We start from the raw sequence: 16,684 nt of genomic DNA on the forward strand, positions 1-16,684 counted from the left end.
AAATAAACATTAATCAAAATACTAATTACCTAAAATAACCTCAGAATTTGTATTGTGTTTTTGCTGAGGAGCCATAAGATTAATAAAAAAATAGTAAAAATGATGAAGAAGAGAAGAGAGTAAGAATTGAACAAAGAAGAGTTGGATGCATGTATTAGGATTTGATGCAAACAAATATTATGGTTGATGTATACGTTACATGAGAATGGAAGGACAATGAAGAGAATAGAGAGGAAGAAGAGAAAGAAGAGGAAGACGAGCTCGATGCCTGAGAGAGGAAGTTGGGGTTGATGGTGAGGAGAGAAAAAAAAAAACCAATTTGATGTGTGAGGAGAAAAATGACTGAAAGAAGAAGAAAATAAAGGGGTTTGAGTGGTTAAAATTTTAATTAATTAGATATATTAGATTAAATGGTTGCGTTGGGTTAGAGAAAAGATTAGTCTAAATCAGTAAAAATGACTCAAAATTATAATTTATTAATGAGAGGGCCTATTTTTGTCAATTCAATAATGGAGGGGCTTTTTATTGCAAATCACCTATAAGAATCCTATCAAAATTTTTTACCCTCCCTTGGGGGTATGCGTGTGGTTGAGTGTGAAATGATGATGTGGTCTACGGGCGTAGCTCTATAAGAGCCTAAGTTATAGACTTGGTAGTCTGAGAGGATGCATATTATGTGGCGTAGCATTTACATGACTTTTGGGCCGAAGCTCGTGTGAGCTCGAATTTGAGGACTTGATAGTCCGGATGATGTGTGGTAGGTTATTGATTGCTAAAGCATGTGTGCATTGGATGACATGACGAGTATGTAGTGCTGATGCATTCTATTTGATCATGATCCGTATTTTCTTATTTACTTATTATTGTATCTTTCATCACACTATTTCTAGACTATAGCAATGGATACTTGTTGGCCTTTAGATAACCCTTGAAGACCGGATTTTAGGCTTTTAGGCTTCTAATTCTTATTTTTATTCTATTCATGTAAATTAAGCTAGATGACTTGTAGCTTGCGTGGAATTTGACTTATATTTTATGATTACGTATTTTGGGTTTGTTGTGGCCTTAGTGTTGTAGGCTTCTTTGTCTATTTTATTTGTGAAAATGTGGATTTTTTGTTTGTATATTGTATTGAAACATTGACTAGTAAATCACATGGTAATCATGTGGTAATCACGTGATTTTTACCCATGTGAGGGCACGTGTTTGGTGGCTGGTGTTACAATAATTCTCTACTTCATTTGACATTTGGTATTGCTATTCTTTTTTGAGAGAGAGTCAATAGACTAACCATATCACTAATTTCAATCAACCGATTACAACTTGATACATGAGAAGAAAGGGAAAATAGGGCAAGAGCCCTAAGAATAATACCCAAACTTGGTTGTATTATTAATTTTTTACAAACAATAGTAAAAGCAAAATACTGAGAACAAGCACTTAAGCACAATAAGAAAAGTAAAAATAGAGTAAGCGTCATAGAAGCAGGCCTCATTTTTAAACAACCATGGCAACAAATACAAATATTATAGTATGAGCGTTGAAAGGCTAAGCACTCAATAAAGGAGCAAGTCCACAATAGGAAAGTAGGGATGCTAGTGGCAAAGATTAATAAATATAACAAAACCACACGAAGACTCTATTTGAGTAGACTTGTGAATCTAAAAACAGAACCTAAAACATATAAGAACAACTCCAATCAGGCTCCAAATTTGAAATTTAAAACCTGATGCTCCCTCCAACAGGGCTCCATTGCTAGCTCCAAATTTGAAGCTAGCACAATGAGGCTCCAAATTTGGAGCCCCACAAAAAAAATGGAGCCCAGCTCCATTTTACTTTAAGGTTTTTAAAATTCTAAATTGCCCAATAAGTACTGCATTTAATAATTTTAATTCCCTCTATATCTTTTATTAAATAATCTAGTTAGTTAAACTGAGTATATAATTAGTTTTGCTAGTCGGTTTTTATTAAAAATAGTACCGTTAGAAATGTCTCATCGAGAACTTTAAAATGAGTCTAATATTTTATTTATTTATCAAATAAATATTTTATTATTATTTAAAATTAATGTGTCATAAAATATAATCTCAAATTTATTTTTTAATATAAATATTAAATATTAAAATACATCAGATATGAAATACATCAAACATAAAATACGTCAAACATGAAATACATCAAATAAAAATTACATTAAAAATTATATTCTTTCATTCTCGTGTCTCCATCATAAGTGTTCAATTAGTGAATTTCGAAGCTCAAAATGAGTCTCTTTATCTTAGATTTCCTATGTCGAGGAAGGGATCATTGTTCAATTAGTACCATAAGTGTTCAATTAGTGATATTTTTAGTTAATAACATGTAATGCTTATTTCGATATTTATTTCATGTAATATAATTTCGATGTGTTTAATCAAAAATTAGTAATTTAAAATTACTTCTAAAACTATTGGATATTAGTCTTATTTTAAAGATCTTAATGAGAGTTTTCTAACTAAATATTTTTATTAAAAATTAATAACACTAAGGTGACATATTAAGTAATTTAAAATAGATAATATATATATATTAAATTATTACTTTAATATGCTCTAATAAAGGGAAAAAAAGGAAACATGGGGAGGGGAAGAGAGTGACAATCTGCCGATTACATCCACGAATAGAGAAATTGCATTATCAGAATATATAGATAAAAACATAAAAAATGGCAATGCCATGGCAAATCCTAGCAACCAAAGCAGAGTTGGAAGTGAGGAGTGGTGGAACATAAAGCGAAGCAGGGCGAGGTGGATGGTGGTGACACGGAAGGTTGAGGAAGGGATCGAGGCAAGTTCCACGATAGTTGGTGGAGACAGTGCAACACGGAAGGTCAAGGAGGGAACTGAGGCGAGATGGACCGCAGCAGTGCGAGAGGGGAGATGCGATGCAGACGATAACAAGGGAGAAAGTGGGAGTAAGAGAGAGAGGAAAGAGGAGAGAGAGAGAGAGAGAGAGAGAGAGAGAGAGAGAGAGAGAGAGAGAGAGAACCCACCAAGGGAAGAAGCCACTCCCCTCCATCTAGCCTTAGCTAGAGGGGAGAGGAGACAAGCTGTCAAAGGCAGTGTGGAAACCTCTCCACAATACGAAGAAAATCCAAACCCTAGCAGAACACCCTGCTAGTGCCGGCAGAAAGTAATACTATTACATTTGGTATTGTTATTATTTAGATTGATTGCTGTCTATCAGATTGGGGATAACTTTCTTAACTTATGCACCATTTTATGGTACGAAACTGTGCAGGATAAATGTTGTTCGTTCAAATTGACAATTTAACATTATTGAAAATGATATCACACGGTAAAACAATATTTAGAAATACGGAACAGATACACAAATAAGATGCAAGCAGTGGACGTCATAAACCATTTATTTAGCAGTATCTTACCATCTACAAGTTAAGAATGTCTTTGCAGCTTGGGTATTTCTTGCGGAGATCCACCATCTCAAATGGATTCTATCAGAATTTTAGTTACCTTCTTAAACCAAATCCTGGGACAACAACATATTTACTTAATGCTCTGAGAAGAATGTAGATGTCTAGCACATAGGAAGTAGAATTCTGCAAGAATCTGTTATTGATCTGGCTCCAGTTCCCAGGATTCCGTCTCATTTTCATCCTTCAAAACCAGCAGCAAAATGTTAACCAGGTTAACGAAAGCAACAAAAGTAAGACAGCTCTTTTGGCAATGGATTACCCAATATGGATTTGAGCACTGTATTTGGTGAAGATGAAAAATCAACTCTTTTATCAACTCAATCTCAATTTCATTCTGCAAAACCACCAGAAAATGTGACCACGAAACTCACGAAAACAAAAAAGTTAAGATATATATATATTATTCCAATAAAGCTTACCCCATCTGCAACTAAACTCAGTTCCATGGACTCTAACGTTTCTGTAAACATCCTTATTCGTTCAGCCTAGAAAACCAGCAGAAAATGTTATCCATGTTTATGAAAGCAGCAAAAGTAAGACATAGCTATTTGTGGTAATGGATTACCAAGCCTTCATTCGATCGATCATATGTATTTATATCATGCAACATTTTCACCAGCTCAGTCTTAGTTTGATTCTGCAAAACTAGTGGCAATGTTATGAAACGCACAAAACAATGAAAGTAAGATATAAGCTTATTCCGACAAAGGATTACCCCATCCGCAGCTAATGTTGCTAATAACTGTAATAGTAGAACTTTATCCTGTAAAACCACCAGAAAATATTATGAAAATCACGAAAACAACAAAAATGGTTGTTGCTATCCCAAATACTGCATTACCTCATATTTGAAAAGAATACATTCTCTGTCCAACTTGAACTTTTCTATAAGCGTCCGCATAAATCCATCCTGCCAAACTAACAGAAAATGTTATTTGAAATCTATGAAAACAACAAAAGGTATAGCTATTCTGATCATGTTATTTGGTCAGTTTGGCCTCCCAGGTATGTCGTCTCTTGATGTGGAACCACTTGAAAACCTGATATAGATGGAAACAGAGACAGTGATAAAAGGAGAGACCTTGTTCAACTTGACGAATCTATCAAATTTGTCAAATTCTGGGCCTTCCATCTTATCAAGCTGCTCTTGTAGGATTGGATGACAACGCCAAATACAAGCACTTTTGAGCGACAAGGGTAGGCCATTCTCTGGCAGTGATCTTAGCTTCCTGCATCCTGCTACATGTAATTTCTTGAGCGATCGAAGGCCGCTCAATTCAGATGGCAGGGATAAGAGATCATTGCAACTCACAATGAGCAACTCTTCTAAAGACGTGAGGGTGTTGACCCCTGTTAATGCTGTTAGGTTCCGACCATCAATAATATCCAACTTCACGAGTCTTGTCAAGTGCTGCAAATCCAGTGCCCACGGCAACCCTCTTTCAAGATTTTGGTCTCCAGACAGTATATCAGGCAGAATACGACATGATTTAATGCAAAGACATTCCAACGATTGGGGAAAAAGATCAACTTCACGAGATGACGACAGCCAAAAGCAATTTTCAATTTTGAGCTTCTTCAAGGAGAGGAGTTCTCTGAAGTTCTTCACTGTCATGGGCTCACCGCCTTCGATGATGTTGAGCTCCTCAACAGCCTTTAGATTGTCAGGATGCATAATGGTAAGGCAAGTGATGCTGTTAGCAAGTAATCCTTTAGAATCTTCAATCCCTCGAAGATAAAACATTACGAAAGGAAAATATTCGGGGTGAATGGTCAATATTCTCTTATCTAGGAGAAGAGAAAATGCAGGCATTTCCTTTAGTTTTGGGCAACTGTAAATCTGCAAATTGTGTAGTGAAGGAAACAATCGCGTGCCTCTTAATCCACTCCACTCTACCCATTCTGGCATGTCCTCAAACCTTAACTCTTCCAGAGCTGGAAAACCTTTCACCTCTCCATTGCCGTAGAATTCAGAACCTACATGAGTTAGTGCATTCATGCTTCTTATGCCTAGAATCTTAAGGAATGGAAGGTGTCCCAAAGGTGGGAGTTCTCTCCACCCTTTGCAGCTATCCAGATATAGCGAGTGTAGCTTGCAGAACCAATTTATCTCCAACCAGAAGGGAGATCTTGAACCGCCATAGCCCATAATAGTCAACGCACCAAGATTTTGATGTGGTTGCAGGCTATCAAGTATTTCCGCCTCATGCTCACAACTCCTATGATTAGAGGGACTCCATTCCAAAGATAACAGATTTATATGATCCTTGCTACTTAGCCGGGCCTCGCAAGGCTCTTCTTTACTTACAATATTCTCAAGATATTTAATACTGATGTTCCCATGGATGTCCCCGTGGATGCCTTTCAACACTCCAGAAGTGTTACTTTTCTTCTTTTGGACATGGAATTCTCCGATTGCTCCATTAAAGTACACATGCTGCATATTGATTAGTCTGTTCATCTTCTGAGGAAAAATAACACTACTCCAGTTTACACAAGAGTGATGATGTATGACCAACACTTGCAAATGGTAGAGACAAGAGAATGCATCAAGGGATGATTCACCATGGGTAATTGGTAAAGCTAGGTAGCGTAGATGAATTAGACCATCAACTCTCGGTAGCTGCTTCATGCAATATCCAGTCAAGACTAGTACACGAACACTTACTAGGTTTCCAAACATGTCATCTTTGGGAGCAACCTTTGAACAAAACCAGGAAAATGATGCATCAAAGACTATTAGCGTGCGCAAGTTTCTCATTTCAACCATGCTCTCAAGTCGGTGTGCTTGCTTATTTGTGATAGATAGATGACGAACCGTTGATGGGATATCTCCACAATCATTGCTCTCAATCCGGCAACATTCTCTCCTTGAAACAGATAGTGCTAGGTCATTCATCATATCGTGCATGACATAGTATGTTTTGCCATCTCGTTTGAGTGTCTGAAAAAATGATTTATTGCATAAATCTGTGAAGTGTTCTTTTCCTACTTGTGTCACATTAGTTCCGTCGTCTCGAGGGTGAATGAAGCCTTGTGCTATCCACATTTGGACCAACCAGTCTGGTTCAAAGAGCCAATCTTTAGGAAATAGGCTGCAATAGGCAAAGCACTGCTGTAGATTTCTTGGTAGGTGCTCATAACTCAACTTTAGAACTTTCATGATATCATCAGAGAGGCCACTCTGTAGAACCTCTTTCCATTCTCCCGCGTCATGGTTACCATTCAATTGCTCTCCTACAACCTTTAGCGCCAAAGGCAAGCCCTTCAACTTCTCTACTATTTGCTTTCCAATTCTTTCAATTTCTCTCATTTGGGGAGTATCACCGGTGTTTAGAGGAAGTGCATGTGAACTAAAGAGTTGCCAACTATCATTACCGTTTAGTCCTTCTAAATTAAATATTTCACTTTTTTTAGAACACAATATTTCTGCCATTAAACCCACACGAGTTGTCACCAGAATAGCGCTTCCCTTTCGATTGCATTTTAGAGGCGCGAGGAACTTCATCCACCGATCCTTGATTTCCGGCTTCCCCACCTTTGGGTCGGGGTCATCCCACACATCGTCAAGTACAAGAAGGTACTTTTCTGATTCCAATTTCTGTTGTAGCTCCTCTTGAAGCTTGCTAAAATTGGAGTTATTGATGTCAAAATCATTTTTTGGTTTTGATGCATAGGTTAGGATCTCCTTGGTGAGCTTCATTTCATCAAAATAGTCTGAAACACAAATCCAGATCTTTGTGAATCTACTTGCAACCTGATCAGCGTTATAAATATGTTGAGCAAGTGTAGTCTTTCCAACCCCTCCGACTCCAGTAATTGGAAGGACAATAGGAGCAGCCTCGCCACTACTGCTAGATTCAGCTTCATTGCATGATGACTCCACTAGTCTTTTAATTATCTCTTCACACAGCTTATCTCGTCCGATAAATGCATCTTGAGAGGGCAAGGAGCTAGTCGGTCTCCGCTGCATGATCCCTGGTTGCTGCACTATGCTTTCGAGCATTGTCACGTCAAGCAATCTTTTTGCACTAGACTTAACTCTCTCTAAGCTTTTGAGGGCTTTGGACAAGTTTTTTCGCAAACGTTTTGAACCAAGTAAATATTTCTCGGCATCGCAAAAACATGATACAGAGCTTGTCGCTCTGCTCTGGCTCTGTATTAGCAGATAGTCAAACTCATCCAAGGCATCCTCTGCGTCATAAACTGCATCTTTCATAAATTGCAAGAGTATTGCCTGATTGGAATCAGTGATCTGTCGCCTCTCAGCATTAGAGACCACAAGAAGGATTTCCATCATAATAGTATCTAACCTTTCGAGGTCATTCTTCATGCGAGTATTCCAATTGTATAGGGTCCCTAAGTAGGACCTGGCTTTAGAGATCATCTCTTTAATGGTAGGAGAGACGAACCACCCAATAATCGCCATTTCAGCCATAGTGAAGTAGGTGATGGCCTTTAATTTCTTTCCTCTCTGTACGATGACTCTTAATATGCAAGAAACATTTCATTGATGTACGATCAGATAGATCGAGCATATTTATAAGCATGAATTAATGAATACCAGAACATCTAAAAGTACAAAATTTATAAGTCTACTCAATAAGTAATACAGTGATTAAGAAAATGCTTAATTCAAACTATAAATTATGTAAGTTATCATACCAAGCAAGCAATCTCTGCGTCTCAGGTAAATATCATAGAGAATTCCTGGCAAGTTATCACGACGTCTTGTACTTCGTCGTCAAGTTTTGACAGGACTTCATGGAGGACAACCTTCCCCTCCTTTGCTGCAAGAAACATATTATTCCTCTTTCTGAGAAATAAACGGAGATGGCAAATGATTAGGGGAGATCGGGTAACTCTTATTGAAACATATTCATGACTCTCCATGACCCAACCCATCACTAAAGCCAAGATTGAAAGTGATAGGCACGTTTGAGAAATTCTTATAATTTTTTTTATATTTTTTTATTGACTAGAGAAGTAAGGTTAAAAAAAACATCATCTAATCGATTGGAGACATTTTAGGAATAATTTTATTTAGATCTCTCGGTCTATTACTATTTTTTCATAAAGTATTAAGATATAATACTAAACTTTATTTTAAAAACTATGATTAATTGATTAACATATACCTCTTTATAACACTCTCTTCTAATTTTATCTTATATATCTAGATTGTAGTTAGATATTTTAGTTCTTAAATCAAGATCAGATAGGAGATTTTTAATATTAATATTTCGACGACTTCTTTTCGAAATGTATATTTCTATATCACCAATTTTCAATTTGATTGGAGATAAATGAAACAAAACCCTTATCAATAATAGGTGAGAAATCACTTGGATAAAAAAAATTAATAACTAATCACAGCAATTAAATAACAACTATAATATGCTCAAAACTAAGTAAATACTTACCTAATGCTATTTGCATCAATTTAATATCCTCCTTTATTACTATTTTTAGTCTAATGGGATCACTCAGAGAGAAAAGAAAAAAGATTGACGAAAACATAAATTTTCTAATTTAAAAAATTTCCAGGGTGGGGCACATTTCATTCTCCTTCACTCCCGCCTCCTAGGAGTGGCAAAAATTGACTCAACCCGATAACCCGACACGATAACCCGGCTATTAATCGGGTTTGGATTTAGTCTAATTGGGTTCAAGTCATAAACGGGTCAACTTGCCTAACCAGATTATTAATCGAGTCGTGTTCGGATTTATACCTCTGACCCGCTTGACCCGTTTAACCTGCTTAAGTAAACGGGTCAGGTTGGATCAACTCGCTAACCCGCCATATATATATATATATACATCCTAACACCCATCACCCTTTTGACTAAATCCCCATTCCCCAACTCTAGCCGTCGCCCCTTACCCATGCCTATTGCCCGATTTGCCGATCACATTGTGTCGTGACTAGACTTGATCAAACGGCCTAGCTCACTCGTGCCCGGCCTGACCCAGCCTGGTTTGGACCGGGTTAAGCCCAAGGCCCAGCTCGACCCGAGCCCGAACTACCCATGGGCGGCACGAGCCAGCCCTTTGCCCGCCCGCCCGTTTAGCTATAGTAGCCCGCCTATTCTGTTATAGTGGCTTTGCCCATTTTGCTATAGTAAAAACCAACGAAAATTTTAGTGTTGTACCATTTTATATTTTTTAAGCACACCTTTAAAATTTTTAATTTATTATTAACGGAAAAAAAATTTTAAAAATAGCTAAAAGGTGGGTTGGGCCGAGTGATTGGTGGGTCGGGCCGGCTTGACTAGCCTGATCTCTCACGGGCTGCTAGGCGATAACGGGCTAGATTATTCTAGCCCGGCCCGAACCTGGCCCGGCCCGCCGATGATCATGTCTAGCCGTGACGCTGTTGATCGTCACCCCTTAAGCCCTTACCTCAATCTCCTCACGCCAGCATCACTGACCCTACACTCCTCACGTCAGCATCCCTTACCCCTCACGCCGTCGCCAGATCTCACTCCAAACTTCTCACTCCTCACGTGGTCACCGAATCTCACTCCTCACTCCTCATATCGAGTGACGCCGCTGTTAGATCTCCTCACTCCTCACGCCACTCGAGCTCCTCACACTATCGGATCTCTGCACGCCGCCAAATAACATCGACAAATCTCACTTCTCGCACCGATCACGCCGTCGGATCTCCTCACACCGAGTATGAAGAAATTCTTGCATCTGTTATTTATTATAAAAAGAACTTACTATCTTTGGGATTTGATGCTAATTGGATTTCTTTTCTTACACTTCCTACCATTAGATAGTGACCGTACACTTGAAAGATAACCCAGAAAATTGCAGAAATAGTTTGATAATTTAGTGACATGCTTGGCTGCTTGCACACATATTTGTTAGCAATGCCCACACTTAGCATTGCTGTTATTTACTATTTAGTGACATGCTTGCACACATATTTTGTTAGCAATGCTAACAAAATAGGATTCTGCACACATATTTTGTTAGCAATGCTTACACTTAGCATTGCTGTTAAAGGATTCTGCTTGTATCCATTTCACAATATTCACAACTCACCTTATAGACATTATAGACAATATTTAGTGACATGATGTTATATGAGTTATAGCTTGTTCCGTGCTTTTCACCGTGTTCTGAACCATTTTAAGTATATAACATTAACTTCTGTTTCTATAAGATTAATTAAGTCAATGTGGGAGAATAAGAGAAGGTGTTGATTAGTTAATTTTAATTATAAATATTTGCACATGAATATATTTTTACTGCAATGTTTCAGATCTATTTAAATGGCTTGTTAGATTTGCTTAATTACTAATTTATTATAATGTTTTACTGCTTGCTTATCAGAACATAGTTGCCAAAAAGATATGAGACCCATTCTTACTTTAGGAACATATAAGAGAAGAAAGAACTATTGTGCCAGACATGCATTTTGATTACTTTGAATAGCTACTATACCCTCTTCATTGATAATGGAGAGTTGGCACTCTCTTTTAATTAGTTTGAAGTGTTTAATTACTGATTATTATTTACTTACTTATTTTAATTACTGATTATTATTTACTTACTTATTTAAGAGTTGGAACTTTGTTCTAAACTCTATTTTATGGATTTTAATTATGGTGAATTATTATGATTGTAATTTTGATGTTGTATGAGTTTTAAGTTGAAAATAAGTTATTTTGTTAGTATAACACCATTTATATATGATAAATCAGTAAATATTTAAATTTTATATAAGATTTATATTAAACGGGTTAGACGAGTCGTGTTAACATGTCGGGTTAACACGACCCATTTAAATATACGAGTTAAACGGGTCATGTTAGTGTGTCGAGTTAACCCGACCCGTTTATTAAACGGGTTAGTCGAGTTGGGTTGTGTTACGTATTTATTAATAAGGTCGTGTTTGTGTTTACCAAATGCAACCCGTTTATTAATCAGGTCGTGTTCGTGTTTACCAAATGCAACCCATTTATTAATTGGGTCATGCTCGTGTCAAAGTAATGCTGACCTGACCCGATCTAACCTGACCCAAATCTGCTTAACCCGACCTAATTGCTACCCCTACCACCTTTGTTGAAGAATCTTGTGATGGAGAAAATAGTCCTGCTGATTAGATGCTAACAAGGTGCCTAACAGGAATCTTGCGAATGCCTTGCTGAGAAGATTATAATGGATAAAGCCATTAATGGTTGGAGACTGAGGAGTTTCAAGAGTGTGGAGCCTAGAGTTTGGTAAGGGCATTGTAACAACCTATCCTAAACAAAAATTGTGCATGGCACGATGTGGCTGGCCTTGTGCCATGTAGCTGCGGGTGGGCTGAGGGCGCCATGCACCCCCAGCTACCGGCCCGGCCAAGACACCGGCGCCGTTTGCCCTCCTCCCCACCGCCTCTTTCTCTTTTTCTTCTCTCCACTCTCTCTCTTTCGGTCTCTCTCTCTCACTCTCCTCTTTCCCTCAAACTCTCTCTCTCTCACACTGCTACCATTGCCGACCCATCGCTGACTCACCGCCGTAGCCGCCGTGCTACCGATGCTGGTGAGCTTCCTCCTTCCTCCTTTTCCTTCTTCTTTCTCTATCTCTATCTCCTTCTCTTTCTCTTTCTCTATTTCTCCCTATTTCTCTCCCTCTCTCTCTTCCCCTATGACCATCACCTTCAACCACCTAATCCATTGCCCCCTCCCTTCTCCTCTCCCTCTCTCTCTCTAACTCTTTTTCTCTCTTTCTTTTTCTCTCTCTTTCTCTCTCACACACACACTTGGGCTCGAGCTTGTTGGACCCGAGCCGCCGATGAGAGGTTGGCCGTTGGTTGGCCAGCAGCGGCCGAGCCCTCCCCTGCTAGCCCGGTGCCCCTCCCTCGCTGGCCCGGCGCCCCTCCTTCCTTTCTTCTCTTCTCTTCTCTTCTTCTTCTTCTTCTTCTTCTTCTTCTTTCTTCTTCCTTCTTCTCCCTTTCTTCTTCTCCTTTCTTAGCTTCTTCTTCTGTTTCTGCAATAGTGCTAGGTCGAGCCCAGCACTAGTGCCATTGTTTTTATTATTTATTTTATTTTATTTTTATTTAGTTAGGTATTGCTTTCTTAATTAATGCAGATAAATTATTTAAATATTAACTATTTTCATAATAATATATATTCTTCAACATGATAATTATTAATTATAATTAGTACAATTAATGATTAGTTAGGTTATAAACTATTATGCATAAATATATGTGATACTTATTTTTATTTATTTATTTATATTTCTATTAGATTAATAGATAGTTTTGTAAATTATAATTATTAGATTTATGTACTAATATTCATAATATATGCATTTTAAGTAATTTTAACAATTTATTATATACTATTATGTGTAGAATAAGATACTAGTCTTATTAATTAATTAATTTATTTATTTATTATGTTGCATAATTAAGTAAATACTATAATTTCTAATTAATCAAGATAGAGTAAGAATTATAAAATTTATTGTAAAATAGATCTTGTATATACTTATGTCTTATTTATAATTATTTAGCTTTTATTTTATAATTACATATTTAGAATATTTTAAATAAAAAGAAACAAACCTTTCTCCGTATGTTATAACTAGCATTTTACGATAATAGTATGTTATAGTATTTGAATTATACATATAATGTGGATCTGGTTATGTACAAAATAAAAGAAGTGATTCTAAACATAATAAACCTTTATATTCTATTTGAACTAATTCTAATTGGATAAACGAATAACTAATGTGACTTATATATTTTTAGACTCCGAAACCCTTTATTTGAGACCCTATAAACCTTGCTAGCGATGAGTTGTCACTTGGTTGATTGACAGATGTGAGGAATACATGGTTTGTCTCTTCTGATTTGATGTGAATAGTCTTATCCCTTAGACACCTTTCTCAAATTAGAATTTATTATATAATTATGTACATGCATGTTTTGTCCTCTAGCATAATTATATGACCTTATCTAGAGATGATTTTAGTTGAGCATATTTTATCATGCATTTGATTAGATTGATATGAGATATGAGTATGTTGATAACATATAGAGTTGATTGGAGATGATTATACTATTATGACTTTATGTCGAGATGATCTCTAGCATGAGTATGCATGTGATAGACTAGCAGAGATATGCATGTGTTGGATATATAGTTAGAGACTGTATTGCATTACTTTCCTCTTGACTTCTTTACCACCTAAATTCCTAATATCCATGACTGTTATAATATTGGATATATGCACATGATTTATCGTATAGAAGGAAATGCATAAATCTCATTGATAGGAAAGTTAATAGAAAAAATATGTGGGTACCTGAGTAAGTGCTAGGGTTAAGGGTGCCTGGATTGATGATTACGGTCGCTGATATGCGATATCTTGTGGCCCACGTTCGAGATCAGTTGAGTCTGTGCGCATAGACAATCAGACACTTATCGTTCGCTAGGGCATGTGTGTGGCGAGTTACCCTCAAGTGATTTCTATTAATTGGTGGGGTACCCGATTTAGATGGATTTTGATATACCTTTAATGTATGACAGGGTATAATTATGACTAAGATATTCTTAGCATATGGTAGGGTATACTTTGAGCCTATAGGTAGGATGTTGAGATTGGGCACTGGATGTTGACTGTGCACAGTGGTCTAGTAAGATGATATTATACCAAAATGTTAGTGATGGTCGTGATATTGAGAAAATACATATAATTTTATTATCTTGATATACCTGATTATCGAGTGGTCAATATGCATCATATATGATTGCATTTTATATCATAGCATGGTCATGGTCGGCATGTATCATATGTGTCATATTGAGAGAGAGTTATGATGATGGTATGACATAGAGATTTATTTATACATTATTGAGAATTATATACTTTGATTAGACATGATATCTATATTTTATTTATATATTATTGATGATATAATCATATACTCGTTCATGACATGATGCTCATATGTGATTCATATTATCTAGTGCATGATTTACTCTCTAATTGGCATCACTAATTCGGGGTAAGGTCTATTCACTAAGCTTTTTGCTCATAACTCTCTTTATTTATTTTCTAACCCTCTCATATATGTGGTGCATAATAGCGACTTGAGGTACCCTAAGAAGATATTTCTAGAATGATGAGGTAAGCTATAAGTGCGAGATGGTATAGATGATAATTTGTAAAGAAATTGAATTATATCATTGTTTGTTATATTTGTACTTTATTGTATCAGACAATGATTTGTATAATACATGTCGTCGATCTCGATGAGTTTGATATTAATTTATTGAGATAGATGCCTGAGTTATAATGTTGAGATTATTAAGTTTGAAGTTTGATGATATTGATAGATATAATTTTAGATATTGATATATTGAGAATTTATCTAAGCTACTAATGAATAGGAAGAAATGTTACTAAATCATGTATTGATATTATTGAGGCTGATGTGTTATAGTTTGTGGAGCATAATATCAGAGATATATATATGTTCATATGATGTGATAAAGTGTAAAAATTTGTAAACATGTAGAGATATGTATTTTGTGCAAATGGATTATTATGAGTAGATTTGAGGTTATTTTGAACAGGTATTGCATATTTTGGATTTTGATTCTTTTATAGATACACTTAGGATTAGGGGATGATGTAAAAATATATAGGTGCAGCAAGACCAATTTATCTTTATGTGGATTTTAATCATTGATTGTAGTTGGATGATGTGAAAATATGTTAGATGATATGATGTGATTAGGGATTGTAAAATTTTAGGATGATTGAAATGATAGATTGTCTTTGCAGGATGCTTGTGTTAGTAGTTATAAAATTTTTGATTGTACTAGCAAACAGATGCTTAACGTCTCTGTTACATTATTAACTTGATGATTACAAAGAGGATAATAAAGATAAGAAATATGACATGAATTAAAATTACGGATTATGAATGATTTGAAAGTTGAAAATAATTACTTCATCGGATGGTAATGAAAGGAATTCGGAGGACTATGATCTTTCATATACATTGTATAGATAGATGTTATTATACTACTAGATGATAAATAGATAATGATGTATAGAACGTGATTATATTAACATTAACTGAGCGAGCCTTTTAGAATGATGAGATCGATCTTAATAATTATAATGACATACAAGTTTGCATAAGAGTTTTAAGATAAAGATATCTGATTGGGAGATGATGATTATAGGATTATTAATTTTATTATAGTTTGTGAATTTTTTATTTTTAATGAGTTACAAAATTGAGGATATGAGTTTTAAAATAAAAGAGAAGCTATGTTACTGAGTTTGATAATTATTATTCTTGGGTGTTCTGTTATCTATATGGATAAATTGGTTTCAACTATTTTATTGGCAGATCATATCATAATAGCATGAATAACTCGGGATATTGATCTTAGTAGCTTATTAGTTTATGAACATTACTTTTGTAGATTTATCTAAATTGTATGTATGTACCCTTAAAGATCTAGTATGATGAATTAGTAATTACTTAGAACTGTGTTAGTTACCTAATGCTATGTTGATCTTATTGAGTATGTATTAATAGCCGTTGCATATGGATTGGTATTATGAATGGAGTGCTATATTGTTAAGTTATTAAAAAGATTTCTGGATTATTTGGAAGAATGTACTAGGAGGATATTGCTTTAGTAATGATTATTGAGTTGATCATGATTGGATTGGAACTATATGGATCAATGAATAGATAGTTTGGGTATGGAAATCAATTGATAGAAAGACAGATTAAGAAGGAAGATAATGTGGAGAATCAGAAGGCTGTATAAATTTATTTGAGGCTGCATTATGATTAATATTGATAGGCTGGATTTGATGAACTGTATGTTATTTTGAAGAATGTATTATGAATACAAGTTGATATTGGAATCTTATATGGATAGGTGTGTTGTCTTATATTAATTTGTTTAGTAATTTGTATAATAGTTTAAGCAAATGAGCAGTGCACTTTTAAATAAAAGTTTGTATTATTGCCTAAATTTTATGAGGATATCGGATGATGGTGAGTATGTTTAGGTTAGTGGTATAATTTGTCTAGAAAGAGAATCAAGAGTTAAATATTTTGAATGTTTTTGAAATAATATGTATTTATCGTTCTACCCGATATAAGTGATAGTATAGAGGGATAATCCATTGAGCATGTTTGGGATCAAAGCATACATTTAGTACATG

General features: G+C 35.7%; 1 protein-coding gene across 2 annotated transcripts; it reads right to left on the reverse strand.

Moving 5' to 3' along the window:
• Positions 1-3,287: 3,287 nt before the first annotated feature.
• On the reverse strand, positions 3,288-8,313 carry LOC140789731 (putative disease resistance RPP13-like protein 1). Of its 2 annotated transcripts, none has more exons than XM_073139535.1 (8): positions 8,141-8,313; positions 4,557-7,962; positions 4,317-4,385; positions 4,191-4,238; positions 4,041-4,112; positions 3,895-3,960; positions 3,735-3,809; positions 3,288-3,656 (listed from the first exon to the last, which is right to left on the reverse strand). In XM_073139535.1, the coding sequence occupies exons 2-8, from the start codon at positions 7,911-7,913 to the stop codon at positions 3,612-3,614; spliced, it is 3,732 nt and encodes a 1,243-aa protein (XP_072995636.1). In that variant the 5' UTR covers positions 7,914-7,962; positions 8,141-8,313; the 3' UTR covers positions 3,288-3,611. The 2 variants fall into 2 exon arrangements, with proteins under 2 accessions (XP_072995636.1, XP_072995637.1); XM_073139536.1 differs by having other exon boundaries at positions 4,557-7,949; positions 8,141-8,280.
• Positions 8,314-16,684: the final 8,371 nt, after the last annotated feature.

This window comes from Typha latifolia, chromosome 5, assembly GCF_019914945.1.
Source record: "Typha latifolia isolate L0001 chromosome 5, TyphaL0001v2, whole genome shotgun sequence".
In the NCBI taxonomy this organism is placed as follows: Eukaryota; Viridiplantae; Streptophyta; class Magnoliopsida; order Poales; family Typhaceae; genus Typha; species Typha latifolia.

Coding starts and splice junctions, on each gene's coding strand:
- LOC140789731 (XM_073139535.1), bottom strand. CDS start 7,913: ATGGCTGAAATGGCGATTATTGGGTGGTTCGTCTCTCCTACCATTAAA. Junction 4,386..4,556: donor GATTCGTCAAGTTGAACAAG/GTCTCTCCTTTT, acceptor TTAGTTTGGCAG/GATGGATTTATGCGGACGCT. Junction 4,239..4,316: donor GTATTCTTTTCAAATATGAG/GTAATGCAGTAT, acceptor GTGGTTTTACAG/GATAAAGTTCTACTATTACA.